The sequence below is a fragment of the Saccopteryx bilineata genome, chromosome 1 (genome assembly GCF_036850765.1).
Source record: "Saccopteryx bilineata isolate mSacBil1 chromosome 1, mSacBil1_pri_phased_curated, whole genome shotgun sequence".
NCBI lineage: Eukaryota > Metazoa > Chordata > Mammalia > Chiroptera > Emballonuridae > Saccopteryx > Saccopteryx bilineata.
In genome coordinates this window covers 157,832,476-157,849,505 of record NC_089490.1, presented here as the reverse complement: position 1 = coordinate 157,849,505, position 17,030 = coordinate 157,832,476, and the positions used below count along the sequence as shown (strand labels likewise).

Genomic DNA, 17,030 nt, shown 5'->3' with positions numbered 1-17,030 from the left:
TCCCCAACCCGCCCTGGGAGCCCAGCCAGGGGCTCAGGGGAGCCAGGGCCCAGACTTGTCTGCACTGTGATCCCCCACTTGTTTATCTGTTCTGTTCTCTGGGCCCAAGAGGAGCCTCTGGGCTCCTGACAGCAGACACTAGGCAGAGTGTGGCCTTGGGCAGGGGGCTGCCTCAGGGGATGAGGGCTGAAAATCTAGGAAAATGCCCATCCAGAGCAGAGGAATGAGGGGATATTTGGGTTGGACCTAATTGCTTCCTTTTCCACCACCCCTTTCTTTCTCAGGGTAGATACTAGAGCACAGGGAGGGGCAGCACTGCCCCAGGGTCACACAGCACAATTGTCCTGTACCTTCTTGGTCACAGGTTAGATATGGTGCCATGGCCTCCCCTTAGGTGGATCACTGACTTTTCTGGGAACAGATGTGGGAAGGGACTTGGCATTACCTGTCTGGAATAGCCATGAGAGAAAGCCTCCCTTTCCAGTGCTTGGGTTAATGGTGGTGGGGAGAGACTCCATATGGTGCTGCCCTGACTGGAACACCTGCCCCTCAATCATCATTCTTTTCCATGAGGGCAGAGCAGGCTCCCGGCACAGAGGCAAGAGCTGTTAGAACAAACCACTCACCTCATTCCGTTTCCATGGATTTTGCCATCAGAGTCATGGGAGATGGTTGTGACTTACAATGGTGCTGGAAAGTTTCTTTTAAAAATAAATTTAGGCCCTGGCATGCAGGAGTCCCGGGTTTGATTCCTGGCCAGGGCACACAGGAGAAGTGCCCATCTGCTTCTCCACCCCTCCCCCTCTCCTTCCTCTCTGTCTCTCTCTTCCCCTCCTGCAGCCAGGGCTCCATTGGAGCAAAAGTTGGCCCGGGTGCTGAGGATGGCTCTGTGGCCTCTGCCTCAGGCACTAGAATGGCTCTGGTTGCAACAGAGCAACGCCCCAGATGGGCAGAGCATCGCCCCCTGGTGGGCGTGCTGGGTGGATCCTGGTCGGGCACATGCGGGAGTCTGTCTGACTGCCTCCCCGATTCCAACTTCGGAAAAATATAAATAAATAAATAAATAAATAAATAAATTTAAGCCCTGATAAGATAGCTTGGTTGGTGAGAGTATTGTCCTGAAGCACAGAGGTCGTAGGTTCAATCCCCAGTCAGGACACATACAGGAACAGATTGATGTTCCTCTCTTTCTAAAACCAGTTTTAAAATAACTTTATTTTTAAAATAAACATTTTAAAAAAGGAATAGTTTTTAAAAAATAAAAATACATTTAAGATCTGGCCAGGTAGCTCAGTTGGTTGGAGCATTGTTCTGATTGTTAAGGTTGTAGGTTTGATTCCCAGTCAGGGTACATATAAGGAATCAACCAATGAATGCATAAATGGGTAGAACAACAAATCCGTGGTTTCTTTCTCTCTCTCTCTCTCTCTCTCTCTCCCTCCCTCCCTCCCTCCCTCCCTCCCTCCCTTTCCTTTCCTCTCTCTATTTAAAACAAACAAAAATCTATTTTAAAAATTAAAAATTTAAATTTAAGAATGTGACAATTTTGTTAAAGGTTAAAACAAATTTTCATTTAAGGATTTATTGAAAAGTAGAAAGTAACTAATCACCAAGGCGGAGAGAGAGATTGCTGATGCTGCAAAGACAGGACAGGGTAGGAGTGGCCAAACAGGGACACGTTCCTGGTGGGGGGAGCTGAATGTCAGTCCTACCTTGAGGAGGGTTAGCTGTGTGGGCCAGGGTGAGGTACTGCTCCTCTGGGAGCCTTAGGGTCTGACTGGTAAAATAAGGGCATTTTAACTTAGAGCAGCCATTCTCAGATGCCCCAGCTGTATCCTGTGAGGGCAGGACTCCAGCCAGGGGACAGGAGGAGGAGAGCAGAGCTGGGGCAGGACCTTCCCAGATTCCTTCTTGCCCTCCGGCCTGGCCGTCTTCAAGAAGTCTCTTTTGGGTGCTAACTGGGTCCCTAATGTTTCTTTCACACTTACTATGTCATTTCCCTTTTTAATGAAAGGCACAGCCAGTGAAAAGGAAACAGTATCTAGTGATAATTGAATAACAAGCTTTTATTTTCATTGTATTTGTTTTTTGGTATTTTTACTCTGTGGCAGTGGCTTCTTGTTTCTCAGTCTTGGTAACAATGAAATGTTTCCTTCTAAACAAGAGGGTTTGATTCAAACAGTGAAGGGAAGGAACTTGCAGATAATAACAGGTGATGGTAGGAACATGAGAAAGTGGTTCAAGAAGTGCTGGCATCATTTGTTTTCTTACAGATCATTTAGTGAGCACTTGCTGTATACCAGGTCCTGTTCTGAGTGCTTTGTCTCTGTGAATTCTCTTGGTCCTTATAGCAATCCTGTGAGGTGGGGACACTGAGGCACAGAGTGGTGACGACATGCCTAAGGCCACACAGCTAAAAAGGGGTGGGGCTTGGATTTCCTGGGTGTTTCTCTTAGCTGCCAGGGTGAGGGTGATGAGCCGGTGGTAGGGAATCTTTGTACCTTCCTGTGTCCCAGAGGCTTTGTTCTACAGTGTTTCTAGGTATACTGGCATCGGTTTTCAACCTGGTTGGTGGCCATGGCTCTGGGGTCATCTGTCCCTGCATTCTCCCCCCAAAGACCCCTCTGTGACTACTGATTTGAGAATGGAACATAGAAAGGGGGTGTCCTAATTCCTTACAAGAGTGGACATGTTATTTGCCTTTTCTGGGCCTCACTTTTTGCATTTGATAAATGGAGACATAAGCTCACACAGCCCCCTCCCAGGTGGGGCACAGCTAGAAGAGGGACTGGTGCTATATGGATTTGGACCTTGTAAGTACTACCTGCAGCCCCATGAAAGGCCCACCCTCAAGGGTCTCAGATGTTTTTAAAGATTTCATTTATTGATTTTAGAGAGAAGAGGGAGAGAGAGAAAAGGGAGAAGGAGCAGAAAGCATCAACTTGTAGTTGTTTCCCATATGTGCCTTGACCAGGCAAGCCTAGGATTTTGAACCAGCGACCTCAGCATTCCAGATCAGTGCTTTATCCACTGCACCATGACAATGGTAGGAAACCAAGAGGCAGAACCCAAGCCAGGCCTTGAAGTGGGCAGACTAGGTAAGGACCAGCATGAGAGCAAGCTGGTTGGGAGTCACTGCATGGACAAGGGTAATGGTAGAACAAGTCCATGCCTGGGAGCCCAGCCAGGTCAGGCAAGGGCCTCAGATTTTGATGCTGGGAAATGGGTTGGTGTTCTGAAAGAAACATCACATCACCTCTTTCCAAGTCTGGGACCATGTTCCTGTCTATCGTTCCTCTACCCAGGAAGTGTCTCACCCATTCATTTAAGAAAATGCTCCCTGATGACCATCCTAGCCCCATACAGGATCAGAGGGCCTGAGAGAGCCCCTGGAGGGTCTTTATCAAGGTATGGAGGAAGGTTTTCTGGTCCTTTCCATCATGGACCTTTTCTGTGAAAGATATTTAAGGATTTACCCGGCAGGCACAAGGGAGCACCTGGTAGAGTGGCCTGTGCAAAGGCCCAGAGGTGGGAAAGCTTTGGGAGAAGGGAGCACTCTTTGTGCCCTTGGGGCTAGGTTCTTTTTTTTTGTTTTTTCTTTTCTTTTTTTTTTTTTTTTTGTGGCAGAGGCAGAAAGAGTCAGAGAGAGGAACAGATAGGGACAGATAGGAAGGGAGAGAGATAAGAAACATCAATTCTTCATTGCGGTTCTTTAGTTGTTTATTGATTGATTTCTCATATGTGCCTTGACCTGGGGGCTACAGCAGACCGAGTGACCCCTTGCTCAAGCCAGCGACCTTGGGCTCAAACCAGATGAGCCTGCGCTCAAGCTGGCAACCTCAGGGTCTTGAGCCTGGGTCCTCCACATCCCAGTCCAACGATGTATCCACTGCACCACTGCCTGGTCAGGCGGGGCTAGGTTCTTACAGGCCTAGAGTGTCCAGCTTGGAGCCATGGAGAGCCATGGATGATGTCTGAGCAGGGGCAAAATGAGAGCTGATGCCAGGCACCAGAAGGGGTTCAGGTAGCTGAGGGGCCAGATCAGTGAAGAACATGTCATGGTTCAGCTTGGAAGGGGCCTGTGGGGGCAGCTCAGAGACAAGTGCCAGAGCCAGGGGAGCAGGGCCTGTCTGGGTGGTCATAGACCTGAGTTCAAAGCTTTGGGTGTCAGAACAATGCATAGGACCAGGCTGGACTAGTCAGGGAGAGACAGCCCAGTCTGTGGATGCATGGGGAGGCTAGAGGGCATCCTTGCCATGCTGCTAAGGATCTCCATGCACTATAGGATGGCTGAGAGGTCTTGTGTCTGCGAAGTATGAAATTGGACTGGGATGTCTGTCTCCTACCCAAGGTTTTCAAGCAAGAATTCAGGGACAGGCCTGGCCAGTTAGCTCAGTCAGTTAGAGTATCATAATGAAATACCAAGGTTGTGGGTTCAATCCCCAGTCAGGGCACATAGGGGAAGCAACCAGTGAATGCACAACTAAGTGGGACAACAAATGAATCCTCCCCCCCCCCCCCGTCTCTCTAAAATAAAAAAAATAAAAAATAGAATTCAGAGACAATCAGAGCCCATCACTGGGATAGTCTGGATTGGGCCAAAAATTGAGAGGCCTTGTGATAGGCAAACTAGGTAAGGACCAGCATGAGAGCAAGCTGGTTGGGAGTCACTGCATGAAAAAAGGTGGTGGTAGGACAGGTCCATGCCTGGGAGTCCAGCCTAAGTGAGCAGAGAGGGTGAGGGGGGCAATGATATGGGGCCATGAAGGCTGAGTGAGGGGCGGGGCTTGGCAGGGGCCCTGCAGGGAGTGAACGGGTGATGCCATGGTCAGTTTATGTTCAAATCCTTCTGATTATGGAGAGTCTCAGGGAAAGGCCATTTGGGCAGGACCTCAGCTCCAGCCCTGGCCAGGCCCTTGGTGGAGGGGGTCAGTATTTCTGCTATATAAAGGTATATATTTATTTTTGCCAGCTTTATTGAGATATTATTCATATACCACATAACCCACCCACCTAAAAAGTATAATTCAGTGGTTTTTAGTACAGCCACAGAGTTGTATAATCATCACCTATAATTCCATCATCCCCCAAACAAGCCCCTTTCCCATCTGCAGTCACCCCATCACCTTCCCCAGCCCCTGGTAACCACTAACCCACTTACTGTCTCTAGATTTCCCTGTTTTGAACATTTCACATAGATTGAATCACACACTGTGGCCTTTTGTGACTGGCTTCTCTCACTGAGCATCATGTTTTCAAGGTCCATCCTGTAACAAGTGTCACTGCTTCACTCCTTTTTTAAAAATTATATTGGTTTATTTTAGAGAGAGAAGAAGAGAGAGAGAGAGACCCCAATTTGTTGTTCTGTTTATTTATGCCTACGTTGGATGAATCTTACATGTTCCCTGACTGGGGATCAAACCGACAACCTTGGCTTGTTGGGAGGATGCTCTAAGCAGCTGAGCCACCCAGCCAGGGCACTTGGCTCCTTTTTATGGCTGAGTAATATTCCATTGTATGGATGGACAATATTGGGTTGTTTTAAAAGGCGAAAGATTTGCCTGACCTGTGGTGGTGCAGTGGATAAAGTGTCGACCTGGAAATGCTGAGGTCGCCGGTTCGAAACCCTAGGCTTGCCAGGTCAAGGCACATATGGGAGTTGATGCTTCCAGCTCCTCCCCACCTTCTCTCTCTGTCTCTCTCTCCTCTCTCTCTCCCTCTCTGTCTCTCTTTCTCCCTTTCTCTCTCCTCTCTAAAATGAATAAATAAAATTAAAAAAAAAAAAAAGGCGAAAGATTTATACGATCTGAAGAGAAACCAGAGTATTGGGTTTCTCTCAATATGAGTATGTTGGTTGTTATGTATTAATTTTTTTTTTTGTATTTTTCTGAAGTTTGGAAACGGGGAGGCAATCAGACAGACTCCCACATGCGCTTGACCGGGATCCACTCGGCACGCCCACCAGGGGCGATGCTCTGGCCATCTGGGGAATCGCTCTGTTGCAACCAGAGCCATTCTAGCGCCTGAGGCAGAGGCCGCAGAGCCATCCTCAGTGCCCGGGCCAACCTTGCTCCAATGGAGCCCTGGCTGCGGGAGGGGAAGAGAGAGACAGAGAGGAAGGAGAGGGGGAGGGGTGGAGAAGCAGACGGGTGCTTCTCCTGTGTGCCCTGGCTGAGAATCGAACCCAGGACTCCTGCATGCCAGGCTGACGCTCTACCACTGAGCCAAATGGCCAGGGCCTGTTATGTATTAATTTATACAGTTACTTCCAAGGTGGTTGGTGTTTGTCCCTTGTCCTCTGTTGGATGTGGGGAACCTAAACCCTGTTTTAGATCAATATGACAGAGATTCATTAAAAAGAAAAAAAAGGAAGTGGTCATAAGACAAGTGATCTTATGGGAATCCATGGAGGTGGGAAAAATGTGATGAAGGGAGGGGAACCCTTAGGTGGGGGCCTCCTCTAAACACAGAAAGGCCCTAATTGACTTGCTTGTCCAGTGAACATTTATTTATTTGTTTGTTTGTTTTTGAAACTTAATAAGAGTTTATTTGAACCTAACTGACAACATTGCTGGGAAGCAAGATCCCAAATGCTTCTGAAGATTTTTTTTTTTAAGATTTTATTTATTCATTATAGAGAGGGGAGAGAGAAGGAGGGAGGGGGGAGGAGCAGGAAGCATCAACTCCCATGTGTGCCTTGACCAGGCAAGCCCAGGGTTTTGAACCGGCAACCTCAGTGTTTCCAGGTTGACGCTTTATCCACTGTACCACCACAGGTCAGGCTGCTTCTGAAGATTTATTGAGTACTTGCTATGTCCTGTGTGCTGGTTAAATGGCAGGGACAAAAAGAGACATTTACTGTTCTCATGGGGAAATAAGAAACAAAATAAGGTCCAGGGTGTTGTCTGAGGATCAGGGCTGGTGGGGCTGAAACTTAAATAGGGAGATCAGCAGAGGCCTAAATGAAGAGGTGATGTCTGAGCAAAGGTCTGAGAGAATTAGTGAGTCCTGTGGTTGCAAGGAGAGCATGCAGGGGACACGGCCCTGGGGTGGGAACGCTTGGGATGTTTGAGTGTGGCTGGAGCAGAGTGAGGGGTGGACAGGGACCATAGGTCCTTGGGGCTGGTCTCTGCAGCTGGATATGCCTTGAGACACGGCCCCTGGATAAGGCCTCTGTCTACAGGGCCTCTGTTCATGCTCCACTGCCCTTCCTGTCACAGGGCCCAGGGCAGGGTCCAGCTCCTCTCTCTCCCTGCCCCAGGTTAATAGGCAACAAGTTATGCTCCTCTGGGTCTGTGTCCTGCTCTGACCTTGGTCTCTACCATGAGGATAATGTCTCTCTGCCTTGAACCTTCTGGGAAGCTTGCTGTTCAACTCACTAATGACAGTCATGGTCCTGGTAGTCACTGGATGAGGGAGGAGACCGAGGAAGGTGCTTGAAGAGGGCACTGAGTTTGAGCTGAGCCTGGAGGTGGAGGAGGAAAAGGGGAAGGCAGGAGGAGCTGATGAAGGGCAGAGAGGCTGAAGTTTTTTCAGGGTGTCCAAACTGTGGAGAGTTTGGAGCAGGAAGGTGCTGAAGAGACAAAGGCTATCCCTACAGGGAGCTGGGAACCAGTGGATGGAATAGGGCCTTCCCCCCTTCAATGAAGGAAGGGGCCCATCGGGCCACAGGGCTCCCCCACCTCCCAGCCCCGCGTGACTCTGCCACCACCCTCCCCCCATGGCAAGGTCGTTGTCAGCTGTTTTCTTTCAATTAACACAGGAATGTTCCAGTGCTGGGCTCTGAGCCTGCCTGGGCTGGGACCCCCTCATTCTGGCTGGAGCTGCCCAGGCATGCGCTCTGGAAGAACTAGTGCGATTCTCCCACCCACCTCCTGCCCCGCCTGTCCTGCCCGCTGGGTGACCTTGGGCCGGTTGCATAACCTCTCTGGGTCTTTAAAAAATAAACGCCCTGCAAAGCTGGAGCTTCTGCCGGGCCTGTTGGGTTTGGGCCCCATTAGCTCATCTCCTGGGGCCGGGATTATCTCGCCACACTCACAGTGGCGTGCTTGCAGTCTACACCCTCGTCTTGTCCTTAGCCGCCCACATCGCTGCTTGAGCCCAGAATTTGCTTCAAGCGCCATAAAAATAATCGAGCAAGGACTAGAGCCAGCGTGTGCTGAGGGTGGGCGTCTAGGCAGAGGGCGTGTCCTTCCACCCGCAGCTGCGAGTGATGGCCCATTGCACAGCGCAGCCAGTGGAGGCTTAGAAACTCCAGAGATTTCATCCTAGGTCAGACCCCATGGGGGCTGCTACCATGCAGCTCTAAAACCTCCAGTGTTTTAGCCAAAACTGAGCTGCTCCACCCAGCATGTGAGATCTTTCGTGATCCGGCCTCTGCTTCCCTCAGAGTATTTCAGCCATCCCACTGACCCACCCTCTGCCCTTGCCCGACCTGAGAGACCCTTGGGCGCCTGAGTCTGCCTGTCTGAGCCCAGATCCCACTGTCACCATTGAGCAGCTTCATTTCTTCCATTGATAAAATGGGTATAGTGGCCCTGGCCAGTTGGCTCAGTGGTAGAACGTCGGCCTGGCGTGCAGGAGTCCCAGGTTCGAATCCTGGCCAGGGCACACAAGAGAAGCACCCATCTCCTTCTCCACCCCTCCCCCTCTCCTTCCTCTCTGTCTCTCTCTTCCCCTCCTGCAGCCAAGGCTCCATTGGAGCAAAGTTGGCCCGGGCGCTGAGGATAGCTCTGTGGCCTCTGCCTCAGGTGCTAGAATGGCTCTGGTTGTGGCAGAGCAACGCCCCAGATGGGCAGAACATCACCCCCTGGTGGGCGTGCCGGGTGGATCCTGGTTGGGTGCATGTGGGAGTCTGTCTGACTGCCTCCCCGTTTCCAACTTCAGAAAAGTACAAAAAAAAAAAAAAAAAGGGTATAGTTATCCCTCCACCTCACAGGATCTTCAAGAGGATGGACACTTAGTATGTCATTTACAGACCTGTCCAGCTCAGTTTCCTCTCCTGTTAAATGGGGCTGAGACCAGCCTGGAAGGTGGGGAGACCGGTGGGGAAGGGATTATTCCCTTGGCTCTTCCCATGGTTCTACTTTTATTTTTTACGTTTATGATGCTGAACATTATCTTGTCTTGACTTTGGCTACCTTGCACCAGGGATGGGCCCAGACCCTTCCCTGGTAGAAGCCCCTCCCTGAGCTGGCATCCCTGGACCCAAGATAGGACCTCCACTACACCCAGCAGCAGGGAAAGGGTAAAGCCAGTTACCTCTGCCTCCCACCCTCTCTAGGCAGTCCTTCAGGCCCTGAAGCCCCTGCCCCCCAGAGCTGGGCTGGGGGCGGGAGATACATGGTGGGCCCCATGCTGGCTTGCGGGCCTCCAAGTTGCCTTGGGGATGGAGTGGTTGCCAGGACAACCGCCTCCCTCTGCCGCCATCCATCACCAGGAGGCAGCGGCATCCCAGGCGGGGCAGGGTGGCTCCCGCGCCCCCAGGCCTGAGGAGTGGCTTTGAGGGGGGTGCACAGCCTGCACCCCTTGGGCTGTGACAGGAACATGGATGGGAAGGGATTAAAATTTTTTTCTGGGCCCGTCTGACCTTCCCTTGCCCTGGCTTGGCCAGCAAGGACAGGCCACTGGAGCCAGGACACTGCCGCCTTGTTTGCAGCCTGGGGAGCTGACTTGACAGCCGTCCCTGTATTCCTGTGTCCAGCCTGAATGGCCACCTGCCTGCCATGGTGGAAACATGGCGTTAGGTGGTGCCTGGTCCCTCTGCCCAGCATGGCCCTGCATGTACTGGGATCTCAGCTTCTATATGCCCCCCTGCAGCTATCTCTTTCCTGGAGGGGTCTCTGGAGGCCTGATTAGGGCTGGGAAAAGATAGTCTGTGTGTGGCCTAGAGCTGGGCAGTTGTGGTTTGAATCTGAGTTCTGCCCCTTCCTAGCTTTGTGACTTGGGGCAAGGAATTGCCCTTTCTGGGCTTGGATTTCAGCCATGGGAAGAGCATACCAAGCATAGGGAACAGCAAGTGTGAAGGCCTTGAGATAGGCACAACCTTGGTGCAATCAAGGCACAGACAAGAGGTCCTGCTAACCGGACCAGAGTGAGGAAGGAGAGTAGATGGGACGAGCGCAAAGAAGTGGCTGGGGGTTGGGCTATGCCAGTCTCATGGTTTCTCTTAAGGGGTGATAGGAGCCAGGGAGACTTTAGAACAGGAGAGTGACAGAGTCTGATTCATTTTTTTGAGGTGAGGCCTCTGATTGTAGGGTAGAGAGAGGGCTGTCAGAGGCCAGGGAGGTGGTAGGTAATGGTAGAGTCCTGGGCTGGGGTAAGAAATGTGCTTTGTGGGAAGTGAAGGGATGGGCCTACATGGGAACACAGGTGTGGCATCCTGTCTGCATCACACAGAGCAATGGGGCAGACTCAGAAACCTAGTTCATCCTGCCCTTCAGGAAGGGCCTGTGAGCTGAATAGATGGATGAAGCCTTTCCTGAACTCAGACTCCCTGAGGAAGGAGAGAGGGAAGCTGCCAAGGGTGCAGCTGGTGCTGCTGGGCCCCTAAGAGGCATGGGGGTAGGGGTGCCACCCGCCAAGAAGGGAAGAGCTGAATGGGGTCAACCTGGCTGGGGCGTGGGAGCCAGATGACTTCAGAGGTCTCAGTGAGGCCAGGAAACTGAAGCTGAGTAGGGCAGGCAGATGGGGCACTGTGGCCCAGGATAGATCGCCCCAAGGGCGCCAGGATGGGGGTAGGGGCGGAGCGTGGGCCCTGGGGTGAACCCAGCACACTGTGACTTGAGCCTCCGTTTCCCTACTGAACGGCAGGGGAAGCAGGGACATAACAGGAAGGTTTAGAGCTGGGTATCTACTCCAACTGTGCAGGTGGAGAAACTGAGGCCCAAGGGGGTAGAGGGCTCCACAGGTCTTTGGAAACCACAGGGTGGCTCTGGGCCCTGATGCCAGGCCAAGGGATGTTGGAGGGTGGGTAGAATCAAAGAATGGTCTGTAATTTCAGTCCCTGTGAAGATAAGGGCCTTTGGGCAGGGTAGAGGGCAGCTGGGGGTGCTCTGGCTCCCACCGCTCAGACCCTGCCACCACCACTGTGCCCAGCTGGCCCTGCCTCCCAGAGGGGTTCTGGGGTCAGTTGAGATTTGAGGCAGAGGTCCAGATCTACCCCCCACCCCTAGGGCTGAAGAATGCTCCATAAGCAGGAGGGTGAGGAGGGGGCTGCCTGATCAGTCTCCCAGCTGGGTAAGGAGGCAACACAGCTTATCCTGAAACCCCTTCAGCCTCTGATTCCTGGTGAACCTCTGTGCATCCTTTACATCCAGCCTCAATGCTCTCTCCCCAAAGCCTTCCTGGGGCATTAGACAGAGTCTCGCCCCTCCCTTCTTTCGGTCCTGCCCTGGGGGCATGATGGGAGGATTTGGTGGGAGAATTAATGAGGTAATAAGGCTGGATGGAGAGGGTGGTGCTGCCTCTGATGGCAGCAGGGAAGGGTCCCACTTTACAGAAGGGAAACTCGGGGAGGCCAGGCCCCTTGCCACAGTCACCCAGCTGGAAGATGCATGGCGGGGATTTGAACTGGATCTGCTGAAAGTAGGGGTGAGTTGCACCCTTGGCTTGACTTGTCTGTTCCCCTTCAGGGTCCTGGCAGGGGACAACACATTCCAGCAGGAGCGGCTGCAGGCCATTGCAGTGAGTTCTTCCTGCCCCTTGGACTGTGGACAGTGGGGTGACTTGGGGTCTCAGGGGCTCCCTACACTCAGCCCAGGGCTCCTGTGAACTCAGTAGCACCTGCTGGCACTTCCCCACAGAAAAAAACCAGAGAGACATTCTTAGTCCTTAGAATGTGGAATCTTAGACCACTCGTGCTCTTAGACCCCCTTGAAGTAGGGAAACAGGTGTAGTAGAACCCTGCCCTTATGCCAAGGCTGGGGGGCATGTTGGGGGCCAGTGGGCCAACTGGGTGCCATTTACAGAAAAAACAGAATCCACATGGCCAAAGCCTTAGGTGGGTTGGGTGGGGTCTTCGTGGCCCCCTGCCTGAACCTGACCCCGTCCCTGTCCTGTCTGTCCACCTATCAGGAGAAACGGAAGAAGCAGGCAGAGATTGAGAACAAGCGGCGGCAGCTGGAGGATGACCGGCGGCAGCTGCAGCACCTAAAGGTACCAGGCAGTGGGCTGCCCCCTCCAGAGTCTGGCCGAGGCTGGGGGGCAGGAGGGAGTGGCAGTGCCCAGGGACCCCAAGCCTAGCTTGAATATGGAGTTAGAGCAGGAGGACGGAGGTGACCCTGACCCAGACCCTTGCCGCCCCCAGTCCAAGGCATTGCGGGAACGCTGGCTGCTGGAGGGGACGCCGTCCTCAGCCTCAGAGGGCGACAAGGACATGAGAAGGCAGATGCAGGAGGATGAGCAGAAGGCCCGGCTCCTGGAGGAGTCCATCTCCAGGTGAGTGGGGTGGGGGGAGCTCACAGACCTGCACAAAGTCTGGGTGTCAGAACCCTGAGCAGCGGGCCCTGAAGATCCCTGCTAGGGGTTGGGTTGGGGTTTGGCCGCCTTGCTCCATGTGTGGTGGAAGCAAGGAGACCTCCACATGCTGGAATGAGGGGGGGCAATGTGGGTTGTCAGGGGCAGTGGGCTGCCCTACGCGATCCCTCCCTTCTCTTGACGCCTCAGCAAAGCAGGTGCATGAGGGACATGGAATCAGGGCAGAGCTGTGTGTCCCTGAGGATGGGAGTTGCCAGCAGTGGCCTCCCCAGGGGCTTCCTGGTGCCAGCCCAGCTGACGAGCTCTTCCCGAGCTCTGAGCTCTTCCCGGCTGGGTTCTAATGGAGACCACAGAGGCACTGGCAGCTGGGCCTGCAGGAAGGCTGGGAGGGGCAGGCTGGGGAAAGTGACCATCCCCCTGGGCTGGAACAAAAGACCTCGAGTTTCCAGGCAGGGAGGAGGCCCAGGCTCAGCTCCAGGGCAGCAGGGTCAGGGTGGAGGGAAGTGACAGCCAAAATTCCAAATGTTCCCTTGCCCAGGGAAACGCCTGAGAGGTTGCGGCCTGCCCGGGTCCCACAGCACATTGGGCCATTGCCCTGCTGTACACTGAGGCTGGCCCTACGGTGGGGACCTAGGATCCTATCCTGATGTGTTTGGTTTGGAAAAAAGTGGGCTGGATTTCCCTCACCAGGCCTCAGTTTCCCACCTGAGGACAGGGAGGTGAAGGTCTTCTATGCCTCTTAATTCCAACAAACATTAAGCTGGGGCAGAGGTGGGTCTATGTAGAGACAGTGGGATTGAGCAGGCAGAGCAGCACATGCTGGGTGGGTTGAAAAGTCTGTAGAAATTACCGGCCACTGGAATTATCAGCTGGACAAGGTGGGCTCCTTTACACCCCACCCTGCTGGTAACTGTCCTGGGGTGGGGTGAGTGGCTCACTTGAGCTCTACTGTGAATTTGGCACATGCTGAGTACTGTGGCAGGCCTTGGCTTTCTCTCCTCAGTGGCTCTACCACCCACATTTTGCCCATTCAGTGCCATGCCTCCTACCTGGACACCTCCTCCAGGAAGCCTTCCAGCTGACCCAAACTATGTCCATCCTGCTGTCCTGGGCTCACTTGTTGAGGGACTTCAGACTCTTCCCTTGTCCGTCCCTATGGTGGGGATGGCTGGACAGGATTTAATATGCAGCTTTGTTTTCACAGGGCTTCTGTGTAGTTATCTTCTGGCACCTGGAAAGTGACTTTTTTTTCAGTTTTCCGGGAGAGATAAAGAAAGCTTCCTGTAAAAATAAATGTATTTAAGTGGAAAAAAAGGAGTCAGTTGGAAGCAAATGAAGTCAGCAGTGGCGCAGGTGATAAAGGGGAAGAGTGACCAGAGTTCAGATCCCAGTGCTGCTACCTTCTGGCTGTGTGCATTCTTTACTCTGCCTCAGTTTCCCCAGTCATGAGAGGAAGAAGTTGCAAGAGCACCTCACAGGGTGTTAAGAAACATCAGTCTTTTTTTTTTTTTTTTTTTTTTTAAGATTTTATTTATTGATCTTAGAGGAGAAAGGCAGCCGGGGAGGAGCAGGAAGCATCCATTTGTAGTAGTTGCTTCCCGTATTTGCCTTGACCAGGCAAGCCCAGGGTTTCGAACCGGCGATCTCAGTATTCCAGGTCGACGTTTTACCCACTGCACCACCACAGGTCAGGCAGGAAACATCAAAGTCAAGGGCTCCCATTACGGAAAGTGCCTGGAATAACAGTGGGCACTTGGAAGTTCGTGGTGAGGATTGTCACTTGTGCCCTCTCTTTAGGCTGGAGAAGGAGATTGAGGTGCTGGAGAATACGGATGCAGTCACTGCCACTGCCAAAGAGAATGTGGCTGCCCCAAGCCTGGCCCATACACTGGCACCCAGCCCGACCAAGGAGACCCAGAAGGCAGAGGTGGTGCTGAATTCTCAGCAGGTGAGGAGGTTCCCAGAGCCCCACCCCTTCTGTGCCCAGATGTTAGAGCTTCTTGTCTCTTTTTCTTTTTCTTTTTTTTAGAGAGAGAGAGAGAGAGCCAGAGAGAGGGATAGATAGGGACAGACAGACAGGAACAGAGAGAGATGAGAAGCATCAATTATCAGTTTCTCGTTGCAACACCTTAGTTCATTGATTGCTTTTTCATATGTGCCTTGACTGCGGGCCTTCAGCAGACTGAGTGACCCCTTGCTGGAGCCAGTGACCTTGGGTCCAAGCTGGTGAGCTTTTTTGCTCAAGCCAGATGAGCCTGCGCTCAAGCTGGCAACCTCGGGGTCTCGAACCTGGATCCTCCGCATCCCAGTCCGATGCTCTATCCACTGCGCCACCACCTGGTCAGGCTAGATGTTAGAGCTTCTTGCATTTGAATCTCAGCCTGTCACTTCCCAGCTATGTGACCTGGGACACGTGGCTTTTCCTTCTGGGCCTCAGTTTCCCCACTGTAATAGTACCCATGTGCTGGGGATGTCACAGGGTTAAATGAATCCATGGACAACAAGCACTTCACACAAGACCTGAAACGGAAGGAGCTTTCCATGAATGCCCCCCTCTTGTCATCGTTATCATTACTTTTACTGAGCACCTGTGTACTCCTGGCTTGTGCCAAGCATGTTCTAGGTACCATCTGTCTAAGCCTTGTGACAGCCCTTTCAGAGGCAAACAGTGTCCCCATTTGATGGAAGACAAAAACTGAGACCCAGAGAAATTGAGATGGAGGTTCAAGACCACAGTGAGGAGTGATCTTTACTGGACTTAGCTATTGATTCTAGGACCTGATATCTATACCTGGTTCTGGTGATACCAGACCCTGGACTGTTTTGGCCCCAGCTTGTGGTCACCACAGTACATTCATGCATATTCAGGAATCTCCCAACCACATTTCTTCTGTCTAGGACTCAAGGGGCCTGTGGGACATGCTTCCTTTCCCCCTACCAATTCAGGTTACCCTCAGCTCCAGCTGTCCAAGGAAGCATGTGATTCCTGAGAGGGCTGGGCAGGCTTCCCAGAGGAAGTGGGGGTTTTTGTGTGTGTGTGTGGTTTTTTTTGTTTGTTGTTTTATTAAGAGGGAAGCAGGAAGGCAGAGAGACAGACTCCCGCATGCACCCCAACTGGAATCCACCGGGCAAACCTACTAGGGCTCTGCCCATCTGGGGCCACTGCTTCGTTGCTCAGAAACGAGCCATTTCAGCACCTGAGGCAAGGCCATGGAGCCATTCTCAGTGCCCCAAGGCCAAATTGCTTAAACTATTTGAGCCATGGCTGTGGGAAGGGAAGAGAGAGGTAGAGAGAGAGAGAGAGAGAGAGAGAGAGAGAGAAGGGATAGAAGGAGGGGTGGAGAAGCAGATGGTTGCTTCTCCTGTGTGCCCTGACCTGGAATCGAACCCAGGACTTCCACACTCTACCACTGTGCTGATGCCCTACCACTGAGCAAACCAGCCAGGGAGGAAGTAGGTTTTGAAGTTTGAGTATGAGTTCTTCAGGTGCAGACTGTAGTGAGAGGGTGATTTCAGGAGATTGATTGAGCACAGGGTGTGTTAGCGTGGTCCCTGCCCTCAGGACGTCCATGTCATGGGGGCAGACAGAGACACTAGCTGGGAAGATAATGTATGCAGAGGGGAGAAAGGAGGTTTACAGTTGTGAGTGCGGGAAACAGTTTATTCTTTTAAAATTGATTTTTAGAGAGAGGAAGGAAGAGAGGGAGAGAGATGAACATTGATTTATTCTTCCACTTATTTATGCATTAATTGGTTGATTCTTGTATATGCCCATACAAGAATGGTATGCATAACCTTGGCATATCAGGATGACACTCTAAGCAACTGAGCTACCTGGCCAGGGCCAGAGCTTATTCTTGTATTATTGTTTATTCTTGTATTATTTTCCATACAAACAACTGTAACCCTACTTTCATCCCACCCTGTAGTAACTTGAGAGGCTGCAATGTGATGGGAGAACTTTGGATTGGGTGGTCAGGGAGCTGAGAGAGGAGCCAGCCAAGTGAAATCCAGGGAATAGCCTTCCAGGTGGAGGACACACAAAGGCCCTAGGACAGGAGTGTGTTCAAGGACCAGTGAGGAAGCCAGTCGGAGATAGGGGTGGGAAGGAGAGGCCAGTAGGCAAGGGTCTCCTAACACAGAGCCCAGGATATCGGGGGTGCTAGGGAGCAACAAATACTTCTGAGCATGTCAGGGACATCTTGCTTTTACAGGCTAGGGCAGGGGCAGGAGATGGGTCCAGGAGGAGATGACACCTGGGATGGGGTCATGGCTGAGCCAGACCCTCCCCAGGTTTCTACACCCATGGGTTGAGCCCTGGTTAGTGGGTTGGGGGCACCAGCACCACTGACCCCTCTCCTTCTTTCTTGCAGACCCCGGTGGGCACTCCCAAAGGTACGCTTCAGCAAGGGACCCGCTGGGCCTGGGCGCCCTCTGGTGGCCAGAGTGGGGGTGGCGGGCATGGGGAGCATGCCTTATTGCTACTGAGCAACAATAATGGCAACAAGACCCGTTACTGTTACTTTTCTCAAGGAGCGGGACTTGGAGCCTGA

The 17,030-nt window shown here is 52.3% G+C and overlaps 1 protein-coding gene across 5 annotated transcripts in view; it reads left to right on the top strand.

The window, feature by feature from the left end:
• PALM (paralemmin) overlaps positions 1 to 17,030 on the top strand; it is a 29,452-nt gene that overhangs the window by 1,830 nt on the left and 10,592 nt on the right. For all 5 annotated transcript variants that reach the window (XM_066278145.1, XM_066278141.1, XM_066278165.1 and 2 more), the window contains exons 2-6: positions 11,634 to 11,685; positions 12,076 to 12,156; positions 12,308 to 12,438; positions 14,275 to 14,425; positions 16,851 to 16,872. In XM_066278145.1, the coding sequence (XP_066134242.1) occupies positions 11,634 to 11,685; positions 12,076 to 12,156; positions 12,308 to 12,438; positions 14,275 to 14,425; positions 16,851 to 16,872 (437 nt within the window). The remainder of the gene's footprint in view (positions 1 to 11,633; positions 11,686 to 12,075; positions 12,157 to 12,307; positions 12,439 to 14,274; positions 14,426 to 16,850; positions 16,873 to 17,030) is intronic.